The 23,161-nt window shown below is 40.8% G+C and overlaps 2 protein-coding genes across 3 annotated transcripts in view; one reads left to right on the top strand and one right to left on the bottom strand.

The window, feature by feature from the left end:
* Positions 1–521: 521 nt before the first annotated feature.
* LOC103469353 (alpha-2,8-sialyltransferase 8E-like) lies at positions 522–3,642 on the top strand (the record flags this gene model as incomplete). Its single annotated transcript, XM_008416976.3, has 3 exons — positions 522–625; positions 710–802; positions 883–3,642. Coding segments are annotated over 3 exons (675 nt in total), but the record flags the coding sequence as incomplete, so codon positions are not given.
* A 4,247-nt stretch (positions 3,643–7,889) lies between these two features.
* Positions 7,890–23,161, bottom strand: part of gjc1 (gap junction protein gamma 1) — a 49,585-nt gene continuing 34,313 nt past the window's right edge. The window contains exons 1-2 of one of the 2 annotated variants that reach the window (XM_008416992.3): positions 18,292–18,769; positions 7,890–11,562 (exon numbers count right to left, since the gene is read on the bottom strand). In XM_008416992.3, coding sequence (XP_008415214.1) covers positions 10,051–11,508 — 1,458 coding nt within the window. In that variant the 5' untranslated portion in view covers positions 11,509–11,562; positions 18,292–18,769 and the 3' untranslated portion in view covers positions 7,890–10,050. Of the gene's footprint in view, positions 11,563–18,291; positions 18,770–23,161 lie in introns of those variants that run through there. The other variant, XM_008416991.3, reaches the window with a different exon arrangement.

Genomic DNA, 23,161 nt, shown 5'->3' with positions numbered 1-23,161 from the left:
CTTCTGCTAGTTCCAAAAAGCTTTTGCTTATTGATTGGATATTGATCAGTGAAGGTGATCTGGGTGCAGAGAGGTCTTCCTACAGGTGGCAAAACTATATAAAATATGAAAGATATTCTTGATGACTCAATCATTGGCATAATCACTGTAGAAAATGCTTAAAAAAAACAAAAATTCAATGATTTAAACAGAAATTTACGTGATAGGGATATAAATTTGAATGGGATCATTTAAAAAGGACAATTTTATCTAAATATGTACATCTGCTTTAAACTATAAACTGTTTACTAGAGCATAACAACAACTCAGATCAACGTGTCGCCCATTGATGTTTTCCTAAAATCTGAAAGTGATTTTTGCAGATTAGTCAAAGGAACAAGACATATCACCGATTCCTATAAATATATTTAAATATAAGTGATTTGTTTTTAATTGTTAAAACTATGAAACATCCTATGCTTATCAGAATTTTTTTTTTATATATATATATATATATATTTTTATAATTTTAGGAATCTCCTTTTGCAAATAAAACCTACAGCTCTTGTGCTGTTGTTGGGAATGCTGGGATCCTGGCAAACAGCAGCTGTGGAAAAAGTATTGATTCAGCTGAGTTTGTCATCAGGTGAGTCGGCTGTCTAAGCATCAGAAGTTAAAATTATTTAAGAATCCTGTTTAACTCAAAATAATGTCTGCTACTGTTTTTCAGGTGCAACCTTCCGCCTTTAAGAAATGGATACGAGAAGCACGTTGGGGTCAAGACGGACCTCGTGTCAGCAAACCCGAGCATACTTTTAGAAAGGTGAGAAAATGTATACATTTTTCTCAGCTTCAGTAATATCATCTAGCTTGTTTTTGTTAACATCGATTTTGTATTCGCAGGTATGGCTCTCTTTTAGGTAGTCGACGGAAGTTTATGGAAAAACTGTGCCAATATGGAAGCGCCATGATTCTATTTCCTGCGTTTTCCTATGTCAAACACACAGCTCTCTGCATGCGGGCTTTCCACACTATTCAAGACTTTGGGAGCCCCATGCAACCAATCTACTTCAATCCAGAGTACTTAAAGGATCTTGATACATTCTGGCGCTCTCAAGGATGGCAGGCTGTGCGTCTCAGCTCTGGCATGATCCTGACAAGCATGGCGCTGGAACTGTGTGACACCGTCGACCTGTACGGCTTCTGGCCGTTCAATCTTCACCCACAGACCTTCAAGGAGCTGACCAACCATTATTTTGATGACATAAGAGGAAAGAGTGGATTCCACGCCATGCCGGAGGAGTTTAAGCTCCTGTTGCAGCTACACAGCGAGGGTATACTTCGGCTCCACGTTGGTGATTGTGATTCCAAAGGAGAGTAGTCCAACATACTGGAAAGAAAGCATAGTGCTGTGTGTGTAGGTATGCGTGTGTTTGCGTTTGCAGTTGTGGTTCTGCATTAAGCAAAGGCCTGGGCAAGCCCCTCCTCCTGCCACCCAAAACAAAACAAAATGGAATTATATTCTGTTCTGGGATAAATGCACAGCAGTGCAGAAACGACAAGTTGTCAGTAGGATATGCAAACTGTCTGTTGGAATGCCCCTGTCCCTTTTAATGCTGCCCTGGGCAAATGCCTATTGACCCTTTGCAACTACTTCACTTAATGATTCTAGGTGCCATGACAGACATCGGAAGTGAGGGATGGGAGTATTTTACGAAACAACTGAAATTGTTTTCCAAAGTTGTTTTTGCCAATTTATTCATGGCTTCTACTTGTTCGAGTTGAGCTAATTTGTCTGTGAGCGTAACACACCTGGTTGAGGCTCCAGGACGGGGGTATTTATAAAAGTTTGAAACAGCTAGCTCAGAAACCGACCCGTACCTCCTCCCTCCTGAGGTGTTCATCAAACTGCCAACTTTACCTGAATTCACACCACATGATTTATTACATTATGTCATGAACGGCGTTTCCCCTTAAACCGAGGCAGGATTGAAAACGTATAAAAGACGAGATGCTACGTGCTACATGGCTACATGACGGTGCGACATTGTTTCCATGGTTACTAATGGTTAGACGTGTACCTTCCCCATAATGCGATATTTGATATCTTTCCAATCATGCTTACTTATGACGTTTATGACCGTTAATCTTCTTACTTTGTAAAAAGCATTCGCTGCAAATCCGCCATTTTCACCGAGGGCTGACAGTCATTATGACTGACAGCTGATTTTATCCATAACCGCCGTATGGAGTGGGCGGAGTTTCGAATATAGTGACGTCATGTGTAGAGGGCCAATATGGGGCAATGTCAACAATCAACCATAATTGATAAAGCAAATTTAAAGTAGGCTATTTATTTGGAAGAAAAAAAAAACTACAGTTACAATCAAAGTAATCTACATTCTAATTTGAAGGGCATTCCTCCATCTATATTTATTCAGAGGTTTTGAAGATTTTCACTTGTTTTCTTTTTTTGGAGGGGGTTGTTATGTTGTTATTCTTTTATAATTACTTGCACGGTGGGATCCGTAGTTTGCAGTTTTTTACACTTGATGTTAGATTCAAACTGTTTTAAAATGTGGTTACTGATTGATGTACAGTAAAAATACTTTTTTTACTTTTTTACTGTAAAAAAAGTATTTTACACAGTAAAAATAAGGGGCAAATTGAAGCTGATGCAAAATCAATGGAAGTCTGACTGCATTTAATGTGGACAATTCAGAATTTTGCACTGTGTGAATGTTGCTGTTCAGTGTTTACATTTGTAACATTTAATCCTGAAGTAATTCTTGAATGATATTAGTACTGTGACCACTGCTGTTAATAACTTATACCATAATATTGACTTCTGTTATGAAAATAATAACCTTGGCGTTATAGATGCCTGGCTCACTGAGAGTCGGTTGTAGACTAATGTGAAAAGCATTCTGAAGGAGGAAATATGAAGTGAACATTCTTAAATATTTATTACAAATCTGAACGTTTCTGCTAGGAAAATGGAAGGAATAATTTTTCACATTCATCGTTGTTCTGAAACCTTTAAGTGTCCAAGGTCACTAGGATTTAATGCAAAATGTTACTTTTTTATGCAAGTGAAGTATTTGTAAAGTTCTCCAGGGTACAGGTCATAAGGAATGTTGTGGGATAGATTCATATATTAAAGTATTTTTCCAAAGAATCACATTTTCTTACTTTAGATTAACATTTTATACAGTTCCTTACCAAAGTGATTTCACCCTTTGATTCTTTCACATTTTGTCACTTTACATCTATAAATCTAAACGTTCTGTTGGGATTTTCAGAACAACAAAGTAATGAGTAACTATGAAAGGGGTTTTCAAATGGTTTTCCAAATAAAAATCTAATAAATGCATGTATTTGTATTCAAATGAACGCAGCAGACAGAGAGGAAGGTCGGGAGATGTTTAAATGGAAATAGAAATATCCTTTATTTCCCAAGTGATGGCACTTGGGAAATCCAGGTGTGCTAGCAACAAATGAAATCATGGAGGTTCACATAAAGGTACAAAAATATAAGAACAAAAAATAAGAAATAACACATAAATAAGAAAGAAATACTGTAGATATTACGGGGAAAAAAATTAAGGTTTCAATACATTACCAATTAATGTGGGGTGGTTTAGTAAGGTAATACATAAACAGTTAACCAGATAAAGACCCATCTGTTCTGAAATGCCTTTAAGTGCTGTGCAAAATAAAAGCATTTTGAAATATTTATATTGTATCTTTGAACATTTAGTTGGGGAACCTCTCTTTCTCTCTCTGGGACCATTTTCACCTCGCTGTTAAAGGTTCACCCACCAAAAGGACAAAAAACAAACAGTCAGAGATGCAATGAAACAGTTTGGATCAAAGCACATTTTGTGTGTTAAAACAGCCCAGTCAAATCCAGTTAAAAAGCATTTACAAGGCCTGAGAGCTTGTAGATTCTCTCCTTCCAATCAGGAGCTGTAAGAATTTCACAGTCACAGTTGTCAGGTTTTTATTTGTAAAGCTTCTTGTAAGAGAAAAGAGATAAGATAAAGTTTTATGATTTATAAAGGTGGAATTTTTCCAAACATAAAATAAAGCAGTGATACATTCATGCATGTATTATTTTTCTTTCACACCAAAATTATACACAACTTTATGTTGTTTTATTGTATAAGGTCCTAGTGAAATGCACTACTAGTTTGTGCTTGTAATGTCATAAAAACGTGAAAAGTTTCTAGGAGTATCAATGGACTTTTAAGGCACAACAGTTTGTCCAACAATAAAGAAATCTGGACCAACAGTGAATAATAATTTGTAGATTTTTTTTCTAAAATTGCTTCTGATCTCTCGTGTTTTATCCCACAATACCTATGTGGACTAGACAACTGATCGGGTATGCATTTATAGTCTATAAAAAGTAGCAAAAAAAACTTGGGTAGTTTTGTTTTTTTATTACCCTGTTTTTTTAATAGTGGACTGTGGAGCTGGCCTGAAAACACGATGAGCATACGGTCAATGCATTCTGCCAACTAGGCCATTCATTAGAGGACTGTGTTTATTTTTTTAAAGAATACATCCCGGCATCGCGAGATGCCAACTTAGACTCTTTTGTGCCAGTGACCTCCTCTTTGTACATCCGGCTGCAGCACTTTAGTCATTCCCGGTGGCGAGTTTCTTTGAGCTTTTACCATTTCAGAGAAACAAAAATGTGCGTTCCATTTCCATTTTTATTTTTTGTGACATACATTCTTAAGCAAGCTTAGTTATAAGGTCACTGATGAGAAGAGATGCTGAACCAAATTGAAAACTGTCAACTGTCAAGGCTCTAGTGAGTGCATGACATTAACTGAAAAGTAAATATTTTCTGTGCCTAAAAAGATAGAAATATAGATCAAAAGCATAATTTTGGCCCAGAAAATGCACCATTTATTGGTGGGCACAAATAAATTGCAGTGAAATTGCAGGAAAGATAAGTTGATTTCTGTTCAGCACATCAGTTAGAAAATTCTCCGTAAGTTGAACACAAAAAAGAAACAAAGAATGCCATTTTAAGAGAACATTAGAATCACTCAGGTTAAAATAAAAGTTGTATCAATGAATTATTTGATATTTTGTAACAAACAAGAAGTTAATATCAAAACTTTATGTAAGTAAAACAAAAAGATAGACTTCATGATGTAATCTATTTTTGCCTATATGTCACTAAACAAATTTTAATGATACAAAAATTAATTTTCAAAATATTTTTTTTAGTGTGAAATAAAGAAATCACTTCAATTGCTTGCATACCCAGTCATTAACATTTGAAGCATGTGTTAAGCAGAAAAATTATCCATCCATCTTCTTTACACCTTTGTCCCTTAATGGGGTCAGGAGGGTTGCTGGTGCCCAGCTAGCGTTCCGGGCGAGAGGCGGAGTCACCCTGGACAGGTCGCCAGTCTGTTGCAGGGCAACACAGAGACACACAGGACAACCAACCATGCACACACACACACACACTCACACCTATGGGCAATTTGGAGAGGCCAATTAACCTGACAGTCATGTTTTTGGACTGTGGGAGGAAACCGGAGTACCCAGAGAAAACCCACGCATGCATAGGGGGAACATGCAAACTCCATGCAGAAAGACCCCAGGCTGGGAATCAAACCCAGAACCTTCTTGCTGCAAGGCAACAGCTCTACCAACTGCACCACTGTGCAGCCCGCAGATAGATTATTTATTTGTTATTTCCTGTTGGGTCTACACAGTTTGGAAACATTTTTCCAAAGGACGGTGGGTGAGAAACTCTTTCAAAAAGGAAGTGAGCATGACAGTCGCTCCAAAAAAAAAAAAAAAACAGGCTAAGCAAGATATGAACATCAATGTGCTGTGGGATTTATCCTCTGTGAGGATTTCTCTACTTCTTCATGCAAACAGAGTCTAGGCTATAAAACCTAGAATAGTTTTGTAGATGTGGGGCTGAGCTGCCAGCCATGCAGAACTGAGCAGATGTGGTCCTTGAATGCCCTCATGGCATCCCTCCAGTTTGCCCGTTCTTCACTTTGTGAAGAGTCGTCTCCATTGACAGGAAGTTATCGTTTTCAGGGAGCAGCTGGATCAAACAGCCAAGAGTCAACAGCTGCATTCAGTTAATTTAACCTATGTATCCTCCTTCAAACTGCAGCAAATACTTTGGCTGAAAACTTTAACGAGGGTGGACGGACCTTACAGGAAAAAGATTGAGACTTTTTAACATTGGACCTGTGTCTGCAAATGTTTTCATGAACAGGCATAAAGTTAGGACACACAATAGTTGCCTTTAAGGGCAACAGTTCATCACTCCTGCTTAGAATCAACCTTTTTCTGAAGCTCAAGAGAACATCAAAACCCAGGACTCGGAGAGTCAAAGAACCGTCTATATATAAATACTCCAACCTTTTCTAAAAGCTATTTATAAAATAAATACGTTCTATTAAAAAAAAGTTAGCTGATTAACAATGATGATGTTAAAAATAGGATTGTTTTCTCGTTTGAATCAGTCTAATGAAATTAAAGTTTGGATTTTTTATTTTTCAATGAAGGTAAATATGTATTGAACATGTCGATGTTTTTATCAGTTTAAATATTCCTTATGGAACCATAAATTAAGACCAGAAGATATCAAACAAAGTAATCCAAAAATTAAAGGAAATTGGTCCACATGGGTGGACAAATCAGAATGATGCACTGGATAAGAATCGAGCACAATTACAGAATTTTTTCATATACTTTCTTAGTATTGACAACTTCAACATGTTTTCTGTATGGAGAAACTGGTTTTATGCTTATTTGGGAATTTGAACCATTCATTCACATAAACTGGGGGTTCTTTCTGTGAACTTTGACCTTCAATTTTTCACGCAGATTTTTTTTTTTTTTTAGAGAGTACAAGTCAAATAGGGCCATTCCCACAATTTTATTTTCTTTCTCTAAAGCTAAAAAGGGGTTTTCTTTCTTGGATATGTGTTTGGGACTATTATCTTTCTTGAAACATCACACTCATTTCATCAAACTTTTCTCAGAAAGGCCCCGATGCATTTCTCCATTCATCCTTTACTCAGTTATATAAAGTTATCCAGTAGTCAGGAAAGCCTTATATTATTGTGAAATTAACTAAATGAATAAGTGCAATCAAATTTACATTTTAGCATCATGATTTGGGAAGCTAACTACACCATATATGGGACTTTTTATTTATTTCTGGGCACATTTGGCAGTAGGTTCAAATCTTAACCTCTGGTCTTTTTCTATGGAGTTTGTATGTTCTCTGTTTTGACTACATCATTATGTTTTGTTAAGTTTTCCTATGGTAAATTGTAAGTGAAACTATAGAGCATTACTGACACCCAGTGGACATTACTCACGTAATTTGATCAGTCTAACCAGAACTCGTCCCGCTTTACGCATGATGTCATCGGCTGTCCTTCAGACATGTTTGTCCCTTGGACACTGTTTGTCTGTAAGTTAATTTTATTCATTATTATTTCAGTGTTGTGTAATATTTTAAAAGAAAACATTCTATGTTCCCCAACCAAAATACATCGTTAGTTAATTAGGAATAATCAGGAGCCATTTGTTTGCCATAGTTGTTTTCTGTATTTTGACTGTGGTTGATACTGTTGTGCTTTATTACAGTTTTACAAAACAAACCAGCAAAAAGTTGCAAAATAAAGTAAGAAAATTATTAAGGACTGGATTGTTTTCAACTCAGGTGTTAGCTAGCTGTCTAGCTTTGTAAGGGCAGCATATTCTCCTTATGCATCTTCCTTTGTACTCCACCTTTCAATAGTCCAAAAGTAATGGCTCTCTAAATTGGCAATGGATGGTTAGATAATCTTTCCCTATTCAATCTATTGCTGTAAAACACACACAGTTGAACAGATTTCAGGACAATGTTGAAAAAGGAGTAACACTGTTTATTAAAAGTCAGTCCAGAGGGTTGCTAAATACATGAAATACTGATACTGCACCACACAAGAAAACAAATGACTTTTTTTCTCCTTCAGCCATTGCAGCTGACATATTATAAAAATATACTATGTCATATTTCACATTTTTACAGTTGGAAGGCAATTAAATCACAATATCCATAAATATCCACAAAGGTAATCATTGATCTTTTTTTTTTTCCTTTAATCATACAAAAAAGAGCTTCATTCCAAAAGCAAAATGTTTTCATATAAAACACTGGCTTTAACATTAAAATTGACTCCATTTTGGAGTTTTTTCATTTCAAGTCCCAGTTCAAAAGAGCAATACACATATTATACTTTTAAAAAAAGGAGCTTTACAAAAAGGGTTGGTCTGACACAGAAGTAGTTCCACGGCTGGAGTAGCATGGCCAAAGTATTCCAAAGCTACAAACAACCAAGCTTCATAGCAGCCCAGTGTAAAATCTTGGCACTGACACTTGCATCACAGAGACAGTGTTTGGTCTCACTATATTAAAGTAATGGCTTTGAACTCTTTCCATTACGACGTGAAGACTTGTGCGTCCAACACTGAACATGAAGCACTGGGAAGACATAAGTGACACAAGTCTTGTCAATAGAAAAGGACCACTACAGCTGGTTAAGGTGTTGCTGGATATAGTAGGTAGTATTTGCATCTACTTCATAGTAAATGAAATGAGAGTAAATGCCCAGTACAAAATCACCACCAGGGGGCAGTCAGCTACAAGGCAAATGGAGCAGCAGAAAAGCACTGTCTCCTCCAAAAACAGCCAAGGATACAACTAGGAACTTGAAGATTTAAGGTATAAACGCTGAATTGCTTCTGCATCTTGTAAAAAATAAAAATAAAAACAACTCTAAGGAGATGTAAGATCCACCAGCTGCACCCAGCGGCACCTGAGGTGCAGCTGGTTTAGCACTTTGATTAAAATTTCACATGAAACAAACACAGTTGGATTAAAGTGTAGAGCAAAAAACACTGTGAGAAGATACTACAGAGGATGGAGGAAAACAAGTCAAGTGACAGGACACAACCTTTAGGTAGGTCACGTTCTCGTTGTAGTAAACAGTCACTGCTTCAGGTGATGTCGTATTTATGTACATTTTAATAATTTACCTTAATTATCATAACCTTAAGTCAAAGCTTTGGTTTTCTAGACATTGTACATAACAAGACATAGTGATGGTGCATCATTTTTGTGTCAGGATGAGCCAAAATCCAGGATCAATCTCATTTCAACATTTCAGGATCAAAGATTATATGAAGCTTGATTTCCTACAAAAAGGGAAGCAGGAAGACTACATACTTTTTTCAGAAGTGACTGGAACGAGGCATAGTTGATGTGATTCTTCAAGCTCAGGGGTGTCAAACTCATTTTCATTTTGGGCCATATCAAGATCACGAATGTCCTCAAAAGGCAGATTGTGCCAGAATGTCTTGATTAAACAAACTGTTCAGATATTAATAAATATATGTCTCTGCTTTCCATAAGTACTTGTTAAACTTAAATGATATTTTATGTATTTTCAAATTGAACAGCTCCTCTAGTATTTCACAATTGTTAGATTTTTTTTGCCATCAGTTTTGTAGTTGTTTTGTGATGCTAATTTTAAAATATCTGCAAGGAATTTTGCACCATATCATGTCAAATGTGACTTTTTCTTACTCGCCATATCAATCATGGACTATAATGTGATATCAGCAGTGTCTCAAAAGTGATAAATATTGCCACCTGCAGGTGGGAGTTAGTATCACTTGAACCCAATGTTTTGAACATCTGTTTAAAATTTGCATCAGCACAAACAAATGAGGGTATCTTCTGATTTTGGATAAATTTTTGTGAAAAACTGGACTGATTTATGTAATTTGGAGTCAAGAAAGCCACATAAAAAGTATGGTAGACTGGATTTGGCCTTGAGATTGACTAAACAAATTGTCAGCTGCAACATTACACTTTTTTACCCAGATCTATAGAAAAACATTAGCCTCCAGCTTGCAGGATTCTTTAAGGCATGTGCGGTGTAATATCCAACACAGGTTGCAACAGCTCCCCATTCATTCAATATTATATACATGCTAACAAACATGCCACTGTGCGTGGGCTTAAATCCATACTGAGGGCTTGCCCTCTCCTGATTTGCTGCTGCTGCTGTTGCTGCTGCTACCTCCTCCACTGCTGCCCCCCTTGCCATGCTTCACTCTGTGTTTGCGCTCTTTCTGAGGTTGAAGCTGGGGCTGCGGTTGGGCTTGGATGATGTTGCTCTGCGGCTTGTCATCCTGGTTGTCTCCTAGATGCTCCTCCGCCCGGTGCTGCTGACTGTAGGCTTGGATGGCTGCTTCCAGTTGCTCGTGAGCCTGCTGGATCATGTCTTTGTTGAGAGCCACACGGGCTTCTCCTCCAGTGGGGAAATTGTCCTCATTGCTGCCAAACTGCTGCTGTTCCTCCTGGGCAATGTTTGCCCTGTTCTGCTTGCATGCCATCTTAGCATTGCTAAGGTCCGTGTACGGCATCTGTTCTGGTTTTACAACGATGTTGTACCCCGGTGGAGCTGATGGGGTGTTCCATGAGAATGGGTACCCGACATAATCTGCAGCACCATCTCCACCTACCCCACCCTCAGAACTGGCTTCGGGAGCTGTTCCTCCAACAGAGCCCTCGCCACCGCCATTAGTGCCCAGCAAGCCCAGTTGATACTCATCGTCCTGAGGTGGGCTTCGCCGGCGCCGCAGAATGTCACAGATAGAACCGATGCCCAAATGGAGCATTTCCCAGACATTAAGAGAGAGGCAGAGGACAGTGACACCATACATGATACGGAGGAAAATGGTTTTCTCCGTAGGACGCGACACAAAGCAGTCGACACTGTGTGGGCAAGGTTTTCCCGAGCATACAAAAATCGGCTTCACACGGAAACCATACAGCAAATACTGGCCTGCAAGGAAGCTCGCCTCCAGCACTGTTCGAGTCACCAGCTGCAAAACATAGACCCGCATCAGGCCCTCATCTCGGATGCGCTTACGCCCATCATGGCGGATTTTAGGTCTGGGTGTTGGCTGCAGTGGATCTCGAGGCCTTTTCGGTGGTTCAATCTCCGGCACCTCATAGATCATAGGATCATCCTCTTGATCCTCCTCAGTCTCCTCTATGCCTCTGTGCTGGCGGGCTCCAAAGCAAATTTTCCTGGGTTTCCTGTGGGTGTAGCCCCCTCCTGCTGCTCTGATGCCAGCAGATCCAATGTTTCCTTTTGCTTCGTCCAATCGTGCAATCTTATTGACAGCATAGCCCATGTACATAAGGGAAGGCATCGCCACCAAAATGATCTGGAACACCCAGAAACGGACATGAGATAACGGGGCAAAGGCGTCGTAGCACACGTTCTCGCAGCCTGGCTGGCCCGAGTTGCACACAAACTTGCTCTGCTCGTCGTAGTAGATGGACTCTCCCCCAACGGCAGTGAGAACAATGCGGAAGACGATGAGCACGGTGAGCCACAGCTTCCCCACGAACGTGGAGTGGTTGTGGATCTCCTCCAGCAGCCGTGTGAGGAAGCTCCAGCTCATGGTGTCACTGGACAGTGGGGCAGACAGTGTCCCTCTCTCACTTGCTCACAGACTCTGCAAAATGAGGGGACGGGGAGAGAGAAACAAGGTTATACAGGGTGAGTTCAAAGTAAAAGCAAAGATTTAGCAAAATATCTCCAGTAAGACTTTAATCCCAGTGGAAACAGTATTAGTTTTGCAAGTTCAGCGGGAAGATGTGAAAGGGAGTGACACAATAATTACATTAATTAAAATTAACGTTCCTCTCTGAGCTCAGAAAATCAATGCATCCTTAATTTCCTCTATTGCTCCTTGCAACTCAGATACACAGAGCTCTCTGTCACAAAGAGGTAGCTGTCAAGTTGGGACTTTTTAGGGAATTAGAAGCCCAAACAGACTGGAAAGAGGATATCAGTATTAAAAAAATACCGTCAAGCAGCACTGAGAAGGCGGGAAAATAATCCAAATAGGGAATTTGCTATCATCAAGTGCACGCGCATATATGTGCACGCCCATACGCTTCATTTTATTTCACAGGCTATCTCTTTCAGAAGAAATAAATCCTCTTAGTGCTGCTGTCTTCTGTATGAGGTGCAGTTTTCAGGATTGTGCTAACTTCCCAGAGCTGGCTTGTTCTGGTTGAGACATAACTTGCATTGTTCTTCCAGTGTCTATTTGCAGTTTCTGAGGAGGGGATGGGACATGTTGTCTATCTAGGTTAGTTCTGGGCTCCAGGCTGTCCATGCACACCAGCAGAATCAGCAGGTGGTACGCCACAAACCATTGGAGCGGGATTTCAGACAGCAGACCCACATTAGCTCAGGCAGTGGAGCTGAACCCAAGCGCGGCTGTCCCTCAGGGCAGCTTTGGGGATGAAAATGACACCTCTAGAGAACTTCCCTCCTCATGAAGGCGCAATAATACATGGCTTATTGTCAGCTTGACTGAAAAGGAAATCCAGCCATGAATACTAGCTTAGGTCAGGGTTTAAAGGTCTTCCGGGTTTGGGATCTTTACCAAGCTGGTTTTGAGCTTAGAGCTGCAGGAAAACTGTGAAACCTCACTGAAGCAGAGAAGACACAGCTTCCAGTCCTCTGTTTTGTGTCTCCAGGGCTGAGAGGGTGGGAATGTTCTGAAGGGGGCTTGCGATAAAACATGAATCGAGTAATGATCACTGTGACCATATACGGACATGCCTGAGACGCAGGAGACAGATGTCAGGAATCTTTTTAGGTATGCTCACTGGAAATGTGAGTTCAAAATAGACAAAAACAACGGCCGTTTGGCCGTCACAGTGTAAACTCTGAGCATCTGCGATCCGGTAAACAGTGAAAAGACCAAAGCAGAAAGAGATGTCCCCCACCCGGAGTCCTTCCATTTCTGAGCTCTCTCCGTTTGGCTTTCCTGCATTACATCACTGTATTTCTCCACTTTCTGACTCTCCAGTAGGTCATAAATCCAGACTTACTCACAGAAACACAGGCGGCTGCAAAGGTTAAACTGATTCACCATCATCTCGGTTTTGTATTTTATATTCTTTTTCAGGTACAATTCAATATCCGGGATGTAATAGCTTTTTTGTTTCACTCATAATGTGGTCTTTTGACAATGACAAATCTTTGTCCTAATAAGGATCGTTCATACATATTTCTCTTGTGATTTACTAAGCAGGGATGAATTTTTTAAATCTCAGGTCTCAGGTATTTCTAGATAAGTAATATGACTGCTAACCATGTGATTTATTCACATTTCCTTTTAATTCTGAGGGAATGTTGAGGAAAGTTTTAATATTTAAGAAACTTTCCCTTTACTTAAAAACTTTAAACAGCATGGATGCACGCATTATAAGATTACTTTAAGTCATGATAAAAACATTTTTTAGACAGTTTATGTGAATATCTGGTTTAAGCAATATGTTTATGGTACATGTTTGTGACACTGACAACAAAAAACATCTTTGCCTCTTTAACCTCTTTTGTTGTGCAGTGAAAAGTCACTAATCAATACAGGTAAACGATTTAAAGTAAAAGCGAACAATATCCTGTTAGACGCCCTGCAGCTGTAGCACTTTGATACTTTGATTTAAATGTTTGCTCATTTACAAAAGTAAGTGCTCCCCTCTTCTCAAATGTTTGGAAAATGTCCAATTTAAGGAAATCCATTTGCATTGAGAATAACACCTTGTTAGGCTATGCAGTCTTCATCTATGGTCTTTCTGTATTTTCTGAAAATCTTTGCAAAAGTCATTTTAAAAAATCCATTCTTCAGTTTTGATGTGTGCAAGAAATGGTCCAGGTCCACTTTGACCGTGAGAAATGATCACCCCGTCTCACATCTGACTGCGTTTATTACTCCTAATACTTCAACCACATTTGGCCAAGCCTTTTGCCTTCTCATCCAATTTATGTCTGCAGGAGCTAGTGGGGCAGTTGGGGGTAAGAAGCTGACTCTGCGCATTAAGTTACCAGGGTGAGTCAGCCTCCTGAAGAGCCCCACACAGACACAAGAGGCAGACGTTTTATTTTTTTACTTTGCTTTAAAAAACGAATTTCAAAGTGGCAGTGTGGTTGCCACAGCAGAAAACATTAAAAAACAAACCTTTAAAAACTCCTCCAGGTTTGTTTCTTCACTAATTATCTTTGAAAGAGAGTCGCAGTCGATGTTATAGGCAATATTTCTAAGCTCACAAGGCTTATTGCCCTACTGGAACTGCATAAGGTGAACCCGAGGGATGAAATCTACACATCAACATCTCACGCATTAATTTAAGCAGACAACACTCCAGTTACAGTCGGCATCACTTCGGGAATCCCCTCAGTTCCTGGCTCCCATCCCTCAGGACCTACGGAGATTTTCTGCCAGATGTAGTTTACAGACAGACTCCCAGATGGGCCGACACATTTACACACTCACACTCGCACGTGCAGGAGCCTCCGAAAGCATGAGGAGTAAAGTCACAGGGTCTCTGCATGGCATGCATGAGCTGCATGACTACACAGACTCAGGTTAGTCGAGGTACTCCTTATTCACTGTAGTGACTCAACATGAATACATGAGGCTGCAGACGCAGGGCCACGGGCGAACCGAGGAACACAGAGACTCAGCCTAAGGCAAGCAAAGATGGCTGGCGGGAAAGTTTGCGAAGATTAACCTAGACTTGTGTTGTTAGTGCGTGCATCATCACGGTGGTGCTGTGCTGCAACATACAATGTGTCTGGTCGTAAATTCGTCCTGCAGGACAAAGTTCAAAAGCACCATCAGTTTCCTCACTGTGGGTTAATAAAATCTAGGTGGAGTGTTTAAATTATAAAGCATTGCATCGTAGCTGGAGGTCCTTTGGGAAAGGTCTTAGAGATGAAGTCTGGAGGCATTACTTTTTATTACTCTGCCTTCCAATTAACAAAATGTTCACGTTTTGTACTTGTACAATTATGAATTTAGTTTTATTTTGCAGTGATAATGTGATGACGATAAAAAGTGACACTATGAACTACTTATTAACTATTATCCTTCCTTGAACAGGTTGGGATACGTCTATGGGTCTATACAAAACATGTTCATGACATTTATTTTGTGCGAAATTATTCTTAAAAAATGAGACTTTAGTCTGCTCAGTTATGACTGTTTTGTTCTCCTTTCAGAGTGAGCTGTCTCTGATCACGTCCCCCAACTCAACGATTACTCTCACACATAGAAATGACTGCAAACAGAGGCACAATTATACAACTGTACATCTTTGAAAAGCAGAAGTAGAGCTTCCTGCACAGCCAACGAGCATACAGCAAGTAAGTCAACTACAAAATACTAATCTTTTCCAGCAGCCATTGTACAGCGTATACAGTGCTAAAACCAGCTGACTAGCTTGGGTTGCTAGGTGAAGGGATAGACTCAGCTAGGGTTGCTAGGTAACAGCGCTGTGCCTGTCGGTTGTGAAAACGGATAATTTTCCAAACATCAAGAAATATGAACTTACTGCCAAAAATGGCTGGGTGTTTTTTTATGCTTGCTTTTGAATCTCCAAAAGGAAGAATGAAAATATGCAAATTATGAATTTGCATAATATGTCCCCCTTTGACTAGACTTTAAATTTCTAATAAAATCATTCTTTTTAAATCCTTTGGAGCAAAGTTAAAAGAAGACACCTTATAAATGTAATCCTGAATCTAAATCAGGGCTTTGTCTATATTTAAGTTGTAACCTCATTAAACTTCCATGGTATATCCATTATGAATTCAATCTAGAATATCAAAATATTTTCTACATTATAAATATTTATACTTATTATTTATCTTTCATGTCATAATTATATAAAGAATGCCTAAAGATTAAGAATCAAGGTCATAACAGAGAGCAAGAGAGATAAGTAAGGGTAAATTGAATATTATGATTTAAATATATAAAGTATAAAGTTCTGAAGTACTTTTAAAAGATAATGTAGAAGTTCATGAAACACTGATTTTGGGATGTAATGGAATAATGTGTTAATAAAGTTTTAAAGAAATCCCAGATAAAAGGTTCTTATTAGCCAAACTGCACCTCATTATAGTTTATGTAAAACACAAAGCTGCTTTCCTTTGATATGTGATTTTCTGTGTAGCACATGCACAAATGTAATTGCAGCCTTATTCATAATAATACAGAGTGGAGGCCAAAGGCAATTTGAAAACTAAATGCACTGGAATGTAAAGAAAGTGGCTCTAATGACAGCCGATATGGCTAATGGGTTTATTAGCCGCTGCTTTGGCTGTAATCAAGCCAACCATGCTAATGTGTGTATTTAGAGCTTTATTAATCAAATTTAAGTACCTCTCAACACTGTTATTGTACGCAACTCCAGGGATTAGTTTTAATGTTATTGAAATCCTGATTATTTCCTATGATTAAAAGTAATTGCAAATATTCGTCTTGTTGTTTTCTCGCATTGTTCTTTTTCTCAGATAAAGTTGGAAACTATTTGCGTGAACGACTCTTTAATCTGCTTCATCATCAGGATAATGATCAGTTAGATTTGTTTGTAGCAGTTATAATCACAGGATCATTACATGGATCTGATCAGTTCCATCTTCAGCCAATATTGATTCAGCTTCTTCAAGCAACTTGCCTTTTAAAACATTTCTCATTTTATCGTTCAGTTTTATTTGACCCACTTTTTTTGCCTGTTAGGCTTTATGGATATCTAGAAGAAAGACGAATGAAATTTGTTAGAATGTCATGGATTTTTTTGTTTTGTTTTTTATCAATTAATCGCATTTCTGGACAAATCCACTTAATAAAGTAGCTTTAAATTTAGCCAGCAAAAACTCATCGGGAAGACAAATAAATCTATGAAAGAAGGTTTTATATTACTAAGAAATGACGCGTGGGAACTTTATTCTGCTTAAAAATGGTACAAATTGTGATTCTTTGCGCAAAAAGCCAAAATAGAAAGCTCCAGCTGTGGTGGTTTATACATATTACAAAATCCATAAAGGAGAGAGAAAACTTTAGTTATTTTTTGTTTGTTTGTTTGAGATTAGCAAATTTCAGTCAAATGGAAAAACGTAACTCTGCACTTTAAAGTAAGAGGCAGAGTCGGTTGTTTTTCTCCTGTCAGTGAACAAAGTTCCTTCGTAAGGAAAAAGAAAGGATTCATTAAAACAATAATACTCAACAGAAATAGAGAAAAGTCGAGCTCATACTGAAGAATATAAAGAAAAACAATGAATAAATTGCTCTGGCGGTGTAAAATAACATTTTGAGGCTAATTGTGGGGAATACTTCATAAGCTTACGTTCTAAAACACTTAAGAAGTATCTCACTTTCAACATTTACAAGAAACTGTAACTTCATGCTTTCCCTTCACTGAATTAAAAAAATATAAAAGTTGAAGAAGTGATAACTGGGGCTGTTTGAGGGTCACTGCCATGGCGCCTCGGTTCTGCCGCCGGCTTCGCCGATGCCTCTCTGCGCTCCCACCTTGTCCTCTGCAGACAGCACACACCAAACTAATCTGCTCACACAGGAGCTGGCCAAACATCTGTCCACAATAAGCCTCTGGATCGTCATTAGTGGGTAAAAATGGTTTTGGTGGTAAGAAACGGATGTGAGCAGACATAGCTGGTATAAAAAGCTCTTTCTTTAGGCATGCAGATGAAGAGAAAAAAAATCCTCAGCTTATCTAAAAATGGGATTCTTATCAGCTTTTTCTGGTTGTCTCTTTTCTTTATGGGGAGCAACTTTGTTCAGGAGAGTTCTTGAAGTGATTAAAGCCATGCACGCCAAGAGGAGCTCTGCACCACAAAAGGTTATCAAAGCATAACGAAGCGTGGTGCACGCACCGACATGTATAGCTGGATTTGCGCATGCAAAATGTAAATAAATTCCAAAGAGCTGAGCGGACTGTGCACCCTGATTTGGGCCTCTAACTCTTGAAACAAGCTGCAGAAAACAAAAAGGACGTAACATAAAACATTTAAAGAGTAATGGAGCGCAGGTCCTAAGTAAGAACGGAAGTTTTGTTCTCGACGAGCATGTCTTTTTCTCTCCATGCATGAGGAAAGAGAAAGAAAATTCCTCATTAATGGTGACCGAAGGGGAGAATTACAACTGTAAACAGGTTCCATATGTCAGAGGAAGAGTCTGAGGCAGGACTCTCTCTATGCACATCTGTGCCTTTTTCTTGATTAAAAAGAAAAAGAACCTCAGAATATTCTCGTTAGGGATCAGTGCAAGTTACCCTAAAGATCACAAATTCACAATGTTTATATCCAAAAGCTGCAGTTAGATGAAGAAGCAGAAGAAGAAGTGGCAAAGCAGCGTACTCACTCCTGTCCTCTCCTCTCCAAGGTGCCAGATCCGGTGTCCTTCCTGAACGTGAGACCCCCCGCCCCCCATCTCTGTCTCCTCAGCTCCGGTCCTCTTTACATACTTGTAGCCTCAGCTGACATCTATTAGCTCTGACCTAAAACCAACATCGGCATCTCGGCGACAAAGACAAACTGGAAACAAAACGCGGAGAAGCTCGGCGGTGGTTCTCTTACGGAGAGCCTCAGTGTGTGCTTAACCAAGTGTGAGCGTGTTTTTTTTCTTTCTTCTTCTTCTGAAAGGGAGAGAGGGAGGCAGAGCATCTTGCCTCCCTCCCTGTGGTACTCACAATGGTCCACACTTACACCCCTCATCCCCTGCAAACTGGGTCATGGTTGGGGGTGGAGATGGTGGTGAAGAGGAGGTGATGGGGTTTTTAATACCCCCTCGGAGGGGTAAAGGGATGCGGAAGGATCCATTTCGTTTGAAGGTAAACAAAACTTAGACCTCGGGCCACCTGAGGCGAACACGAGACAAAGACTTCAGGACGGGTCAGGACGTAATTAGAAGTTTGTACTTTTAAAACACTACTTGAGCAAATCGGAGATGCCAGATTAAAGGAAATGTGCCCCAAGGAATATTTTCTACTTAAAAGAAACTCAGTGAAAAGACCTTTGGTGTGTTTGTGAAGCAAGGACGTTTCTGAGAAGAGTTTTAATTTTACTGGTAAAAAAAATAAAAATGCCATAAAGTGAGAGCTGCAGCTATGCAACCTTGTAAGTGAAAAGGGAGATAGAAAGAAGACTGGAAGTTTTGGGAATGCAGCTTTTCACCTTGTGCAAAGTGCACATAGAAATAATAATTTAAACCCTTTGTAAATCATTTGCCACAAATTTAAACACTATTTAAAACTGGACATGTCTTGCAAGACATCTTGGAAGCAGTTGGGCAATAAAGAGGGTTATATCTAACTCTGCTTCTAGCCAGACTTAGACCTAAAGATTTCCTATTGTTGTTGATGGTTTTCAGTCCATCATGATGTAAGTTTCCCAGTCAGACCTTTGAGTTTGAAAATGTTTTGTAAAAGGCAGTCTATTCCCCAAAATCAAACATTGCAGATAAGCAGAATAAAAAAGCATTTTACTCTGTTAATGGATTGACCTAACCTTAAGCGAGTTCTTTTTGCAGAACAAACCCAGACATCATTCTGAGGGATCCAAAGTCAGAACAGCAGGGACGTAAAGGGTCTCCAGTGGGTTATGGGTAATTTTCCGATGTAAGATGTGCCAGGAAAACCTTCAAAGAGATGCCCCGACCACCTGACTCATTTTGACACAGGTTTTTTCACACCCAGGTGTCCAGAATCTATTTTTTTCTGACCGTTGGAGGTCAGAATGTAAAAGGAGAACTTTATAAGCTACAACATATTCAATCAGTTAAAGATTTTTCTGTCTACCCTTCTCTCTTCACTTTTCATATTAAAAATGTATTTTGTATAGAGGTGAAATTAAACTTTATATGTGTCATGTTTCTGGCCCGTCTGCCTGCTATGTTTCTCTCCTCTGTACTCCTCATCAAGCTCATCTGGTTCACCTGCATGCTGCTGCGCTGGAGCACAATCAGGCTCATGTCTTCCACCTGTTCACCAGCAGTTATATTCAGCTCTCAGGCAGGCAGACGGTGCCAGATTTTTGAAAGCCACCGAGTGAGTAGATATCCAGCGTTCTTCCTGACCTGACCACGATCACGAACACATTTTTGACCCTTGGATTTCCCTGCCTTGCCTTGCCCACGTCGGATTCTTCACTGGCTTCTGTTTTCTGGTCTCGACCCTGTTTCTGCCTTTTGACTTCTGCCTCCTGCCTCGCCCTTGGATATTGTCTGCCTGAGATTGCCTGCTAGTACTGGACCCTTTTTCCGTGACCTGACCACTGCTCTTCGCCCAACCCTCAGATACGTTTGTCTGGTCCTGCCTGCCCTAAACCCTGTGCCTCCCAGTCCTGTCCTTCCCTAGGTGTGCCACTTGTCTCTTCCACTGTGCTACCTGGATCCCTCATCCCCCACAACACCAGGAAGAGGTTCCTGTTCCTTGCTCGTGGTTCCCCGTCCCTATACCTGGCCCTCAATAAAGACCTTATTGAATTTTACTTTGTGTCTGACTGAAATTTCGGGTCCTCAGGTCTGAACATTACAGAAAAATCTGGCCAAACATGGACCCTTCGTCGGCACAAGATTGGCGCAGCAATGTTGAGAGTGCCATCAGTCGCCTTAATACCGGCATGAATGAAATCATTTCCACGCTTCGTAACATGTCTTCTCCTCCTGACCAGGCACAGCCACAGACACCTCCCCAACCAGCCCCTGCAGTTCAGCCCGCTGTGGTCAAGGAGCCTCGTCTGACCCCTCCCGAGCTATTTAAAGGAGACTCTGACCAGTGCCGTGCGTTCCTCACTCAGTGTGAGATACACTTTGAGTTGCAGCCCTCCTCTTTCCCTACTGAACGCTCCAAAGTGGCATTTGTGATCTCACTTCTGTCCGGTAAGGCTAAACAGTGGGGGACAGCAGAATGGCAGAATGAATCAGATTCCTGTTTGACCTATTCTACATTCTCTAAAGAACTGATCAGGGTTTTCGACCCCATCCTCCCTGAGAGGGAGGCAGCTAGGGGGCTACTATCCTTGAAACAGGGGGGTAAGAGTGTAGCCTCTTACATCATTGACTTTCACCTGTTATCTGCAGACAGTAGCTGGAACCAAGAGGCATTAATGGATGTGTTCATGCAAGGTCTTAATGAAAATATCAAGGATGAATTGGCCACTCGAGATTACCCTAAGTCCCTCAAGGACCTTGAGGATCTGGCAACCAGGATAGACCTTCGCCTCGCTGAAAGGAGAAGGGAGAGACGTCACAACGAGGTTTCATCGACCCCATTTGGTCACTCAGGTTCTCGGTCCGAAGCCACAAGTTTCTCCTTCCCCTCAGTAGAGTCACCAGATCCTGAGCCGATGCAGTTGGGGAGAACAAGGATCTCCATGGAGGAACGTTATCGCAGAAGGCAGTTTAATTTATGTTTTTATTGTGGAGGCAAGGGTCACATGGCGGCCAAGTGTCCATTAAAAGGGCAGGCTCAGTAGAGGATAGGGGAGTTCTACTGAGCCATAACATGTTGTCCATCTCCTCATCATTTTCTTTCTCTGCTAACCTTGTGGTCTCCTCCATTCCCCACCAGGTATCAGTCTTCATTGACTCCGGAGCTGATACAGAGTTCATGGATGAATCTTATGCCAGGGGCCTCAACATCAAGCTCCTCCACACTTCATCAGTCCATAATGTTCTAGCTTTGGATGGACATCATATTAGCCGGTCAAACCTCATCACAGAAAAGGTCAGCCTGACGCTTGGGGGTAATCATCAGGAGGAGATCACTTTTGTTATTATTCACTCACCACAGTTGCCCATCATTTTGGGGGCCTCATGGCTTAACAAGCATAATCCTCACATTGACTGGCAGGCCAAGGAAATTTTGGGCTGGTCAAGGTCTTGCTCTGCTACCTGTTTGCTCTCTGCCTGTACCCCTTCCCTTCCAGACAATGCCATCGAAGAAACTTACCCGGACTTATCCAAAGTGCCACCTGAGTACCACGATCTGAAGGAGGTGTTCAACAAGTCCCGGGCAACAGCCCTCCCCCCCCATAGGCCCTATGATTGTGCCATTGACCTCCTTCCAGGTACATCACCACCCAAGGGGCGTTTGTATTCACTGTCTGCTCCCGAGAACCAAGCCATGAGGAGGTATGTACAGGATTCTCTCAAGGCGGGTATCATTCGCCCGTCCTCTTCTCCTGCTGGTGCGGGGTTTTTTTTTGTTGGCAAGAAGGATGGTTCTCTAAGGCCTTGTATAGATTACAGGGGTCTTAATGGCATTACCGTTAAGAATCGGTATCCCCTTCCCCTCATGAATTCTGCCTTTGACCAGATCCAAGGGGCCAAGTTTTTCACTAAATTAGACCTGCGCAACCCATCTTGTTCGCATCAGGGAGGGAGACGAGTGGAAGACCGCGTTCAACACTCCCACTGGTCATTACGAGTACCTGGTCATGCCCTTTAGGCTATCCAATGCACCAGCAGTCTTCCAAGCTTTGGTCAATGACGTCTTGAGGGACATGGTTGGGCACTTTGTATTTGTTTACCTTGATGACATTCTTATCTACTCTCAGGATCTGGATTCCCACAAGTACCATGTTCGGTCGGTTCTTCTTCGCCTTCTCCAGAATCATCTTTTTGTAAAGGCAGAGAAATGTGAGTTCCACACCTCCACCACATCTTTTCTTGGCTACATAATTTCTCCCAACAAGGTGATCATGGATCCCTCTAAGATCTCAGCAGTCTCCGAATGGCCCACTCCCACTGACCGCAAACAGTTACAGAGATTTCTTGGATTTGCAAACTTTTACCGTCGTTTCATCCGTAATTATAGCCAAGTAGCATCTCCTCTTCATGCCATTACCTCATCCAAGGTCCAGTTCATGTGGAGCAAGCAGGCAGAGGAGGCTTTCTCCAGACTCAAGTCTCTGTTCACCTCTGCTCCGGTTCTCCGGTCCCCTGACCCTGCGAGACAATTTATTGTGGAGGTCGACGCCTCCAGCACTGGGGTTGGAGCTGTCCTAAGTCAGAGAACCGCTGATGGTCGTATTCATCCTTGTGCCTTCTTTTCTAGATCCTTATCCAGTGCTGAACGCAACTATGATGTGGGGGACAGGGAGCTTTTGGCCGTCAAGCTGGCCCTTGAGGAATGGAGACATTGGCTGGAGGGGGCCAAAGAACCATTCCTAGTATGGACCGACCACAAGAACCTGGAGTACTTGAAGGCAGCTAGACGACTCAACCCCAG

Source organism: Poecilia reticulata, chromosome 8, assembly GCF_904066995.2.
Source record: "Poecilia reticulata chromosome 8, P_reticulata-male-v2, whole genome shotgun sequence".
NCBI lineage: Eukaryota > Metazoa > Chordata > Actinopteri > Cyprinodontiformes > Poeciliidae > Poecilia > Poecilia reticulata.
This window is presented reverse-complemented; position numbering and strand designations above follow the sequence as displayed.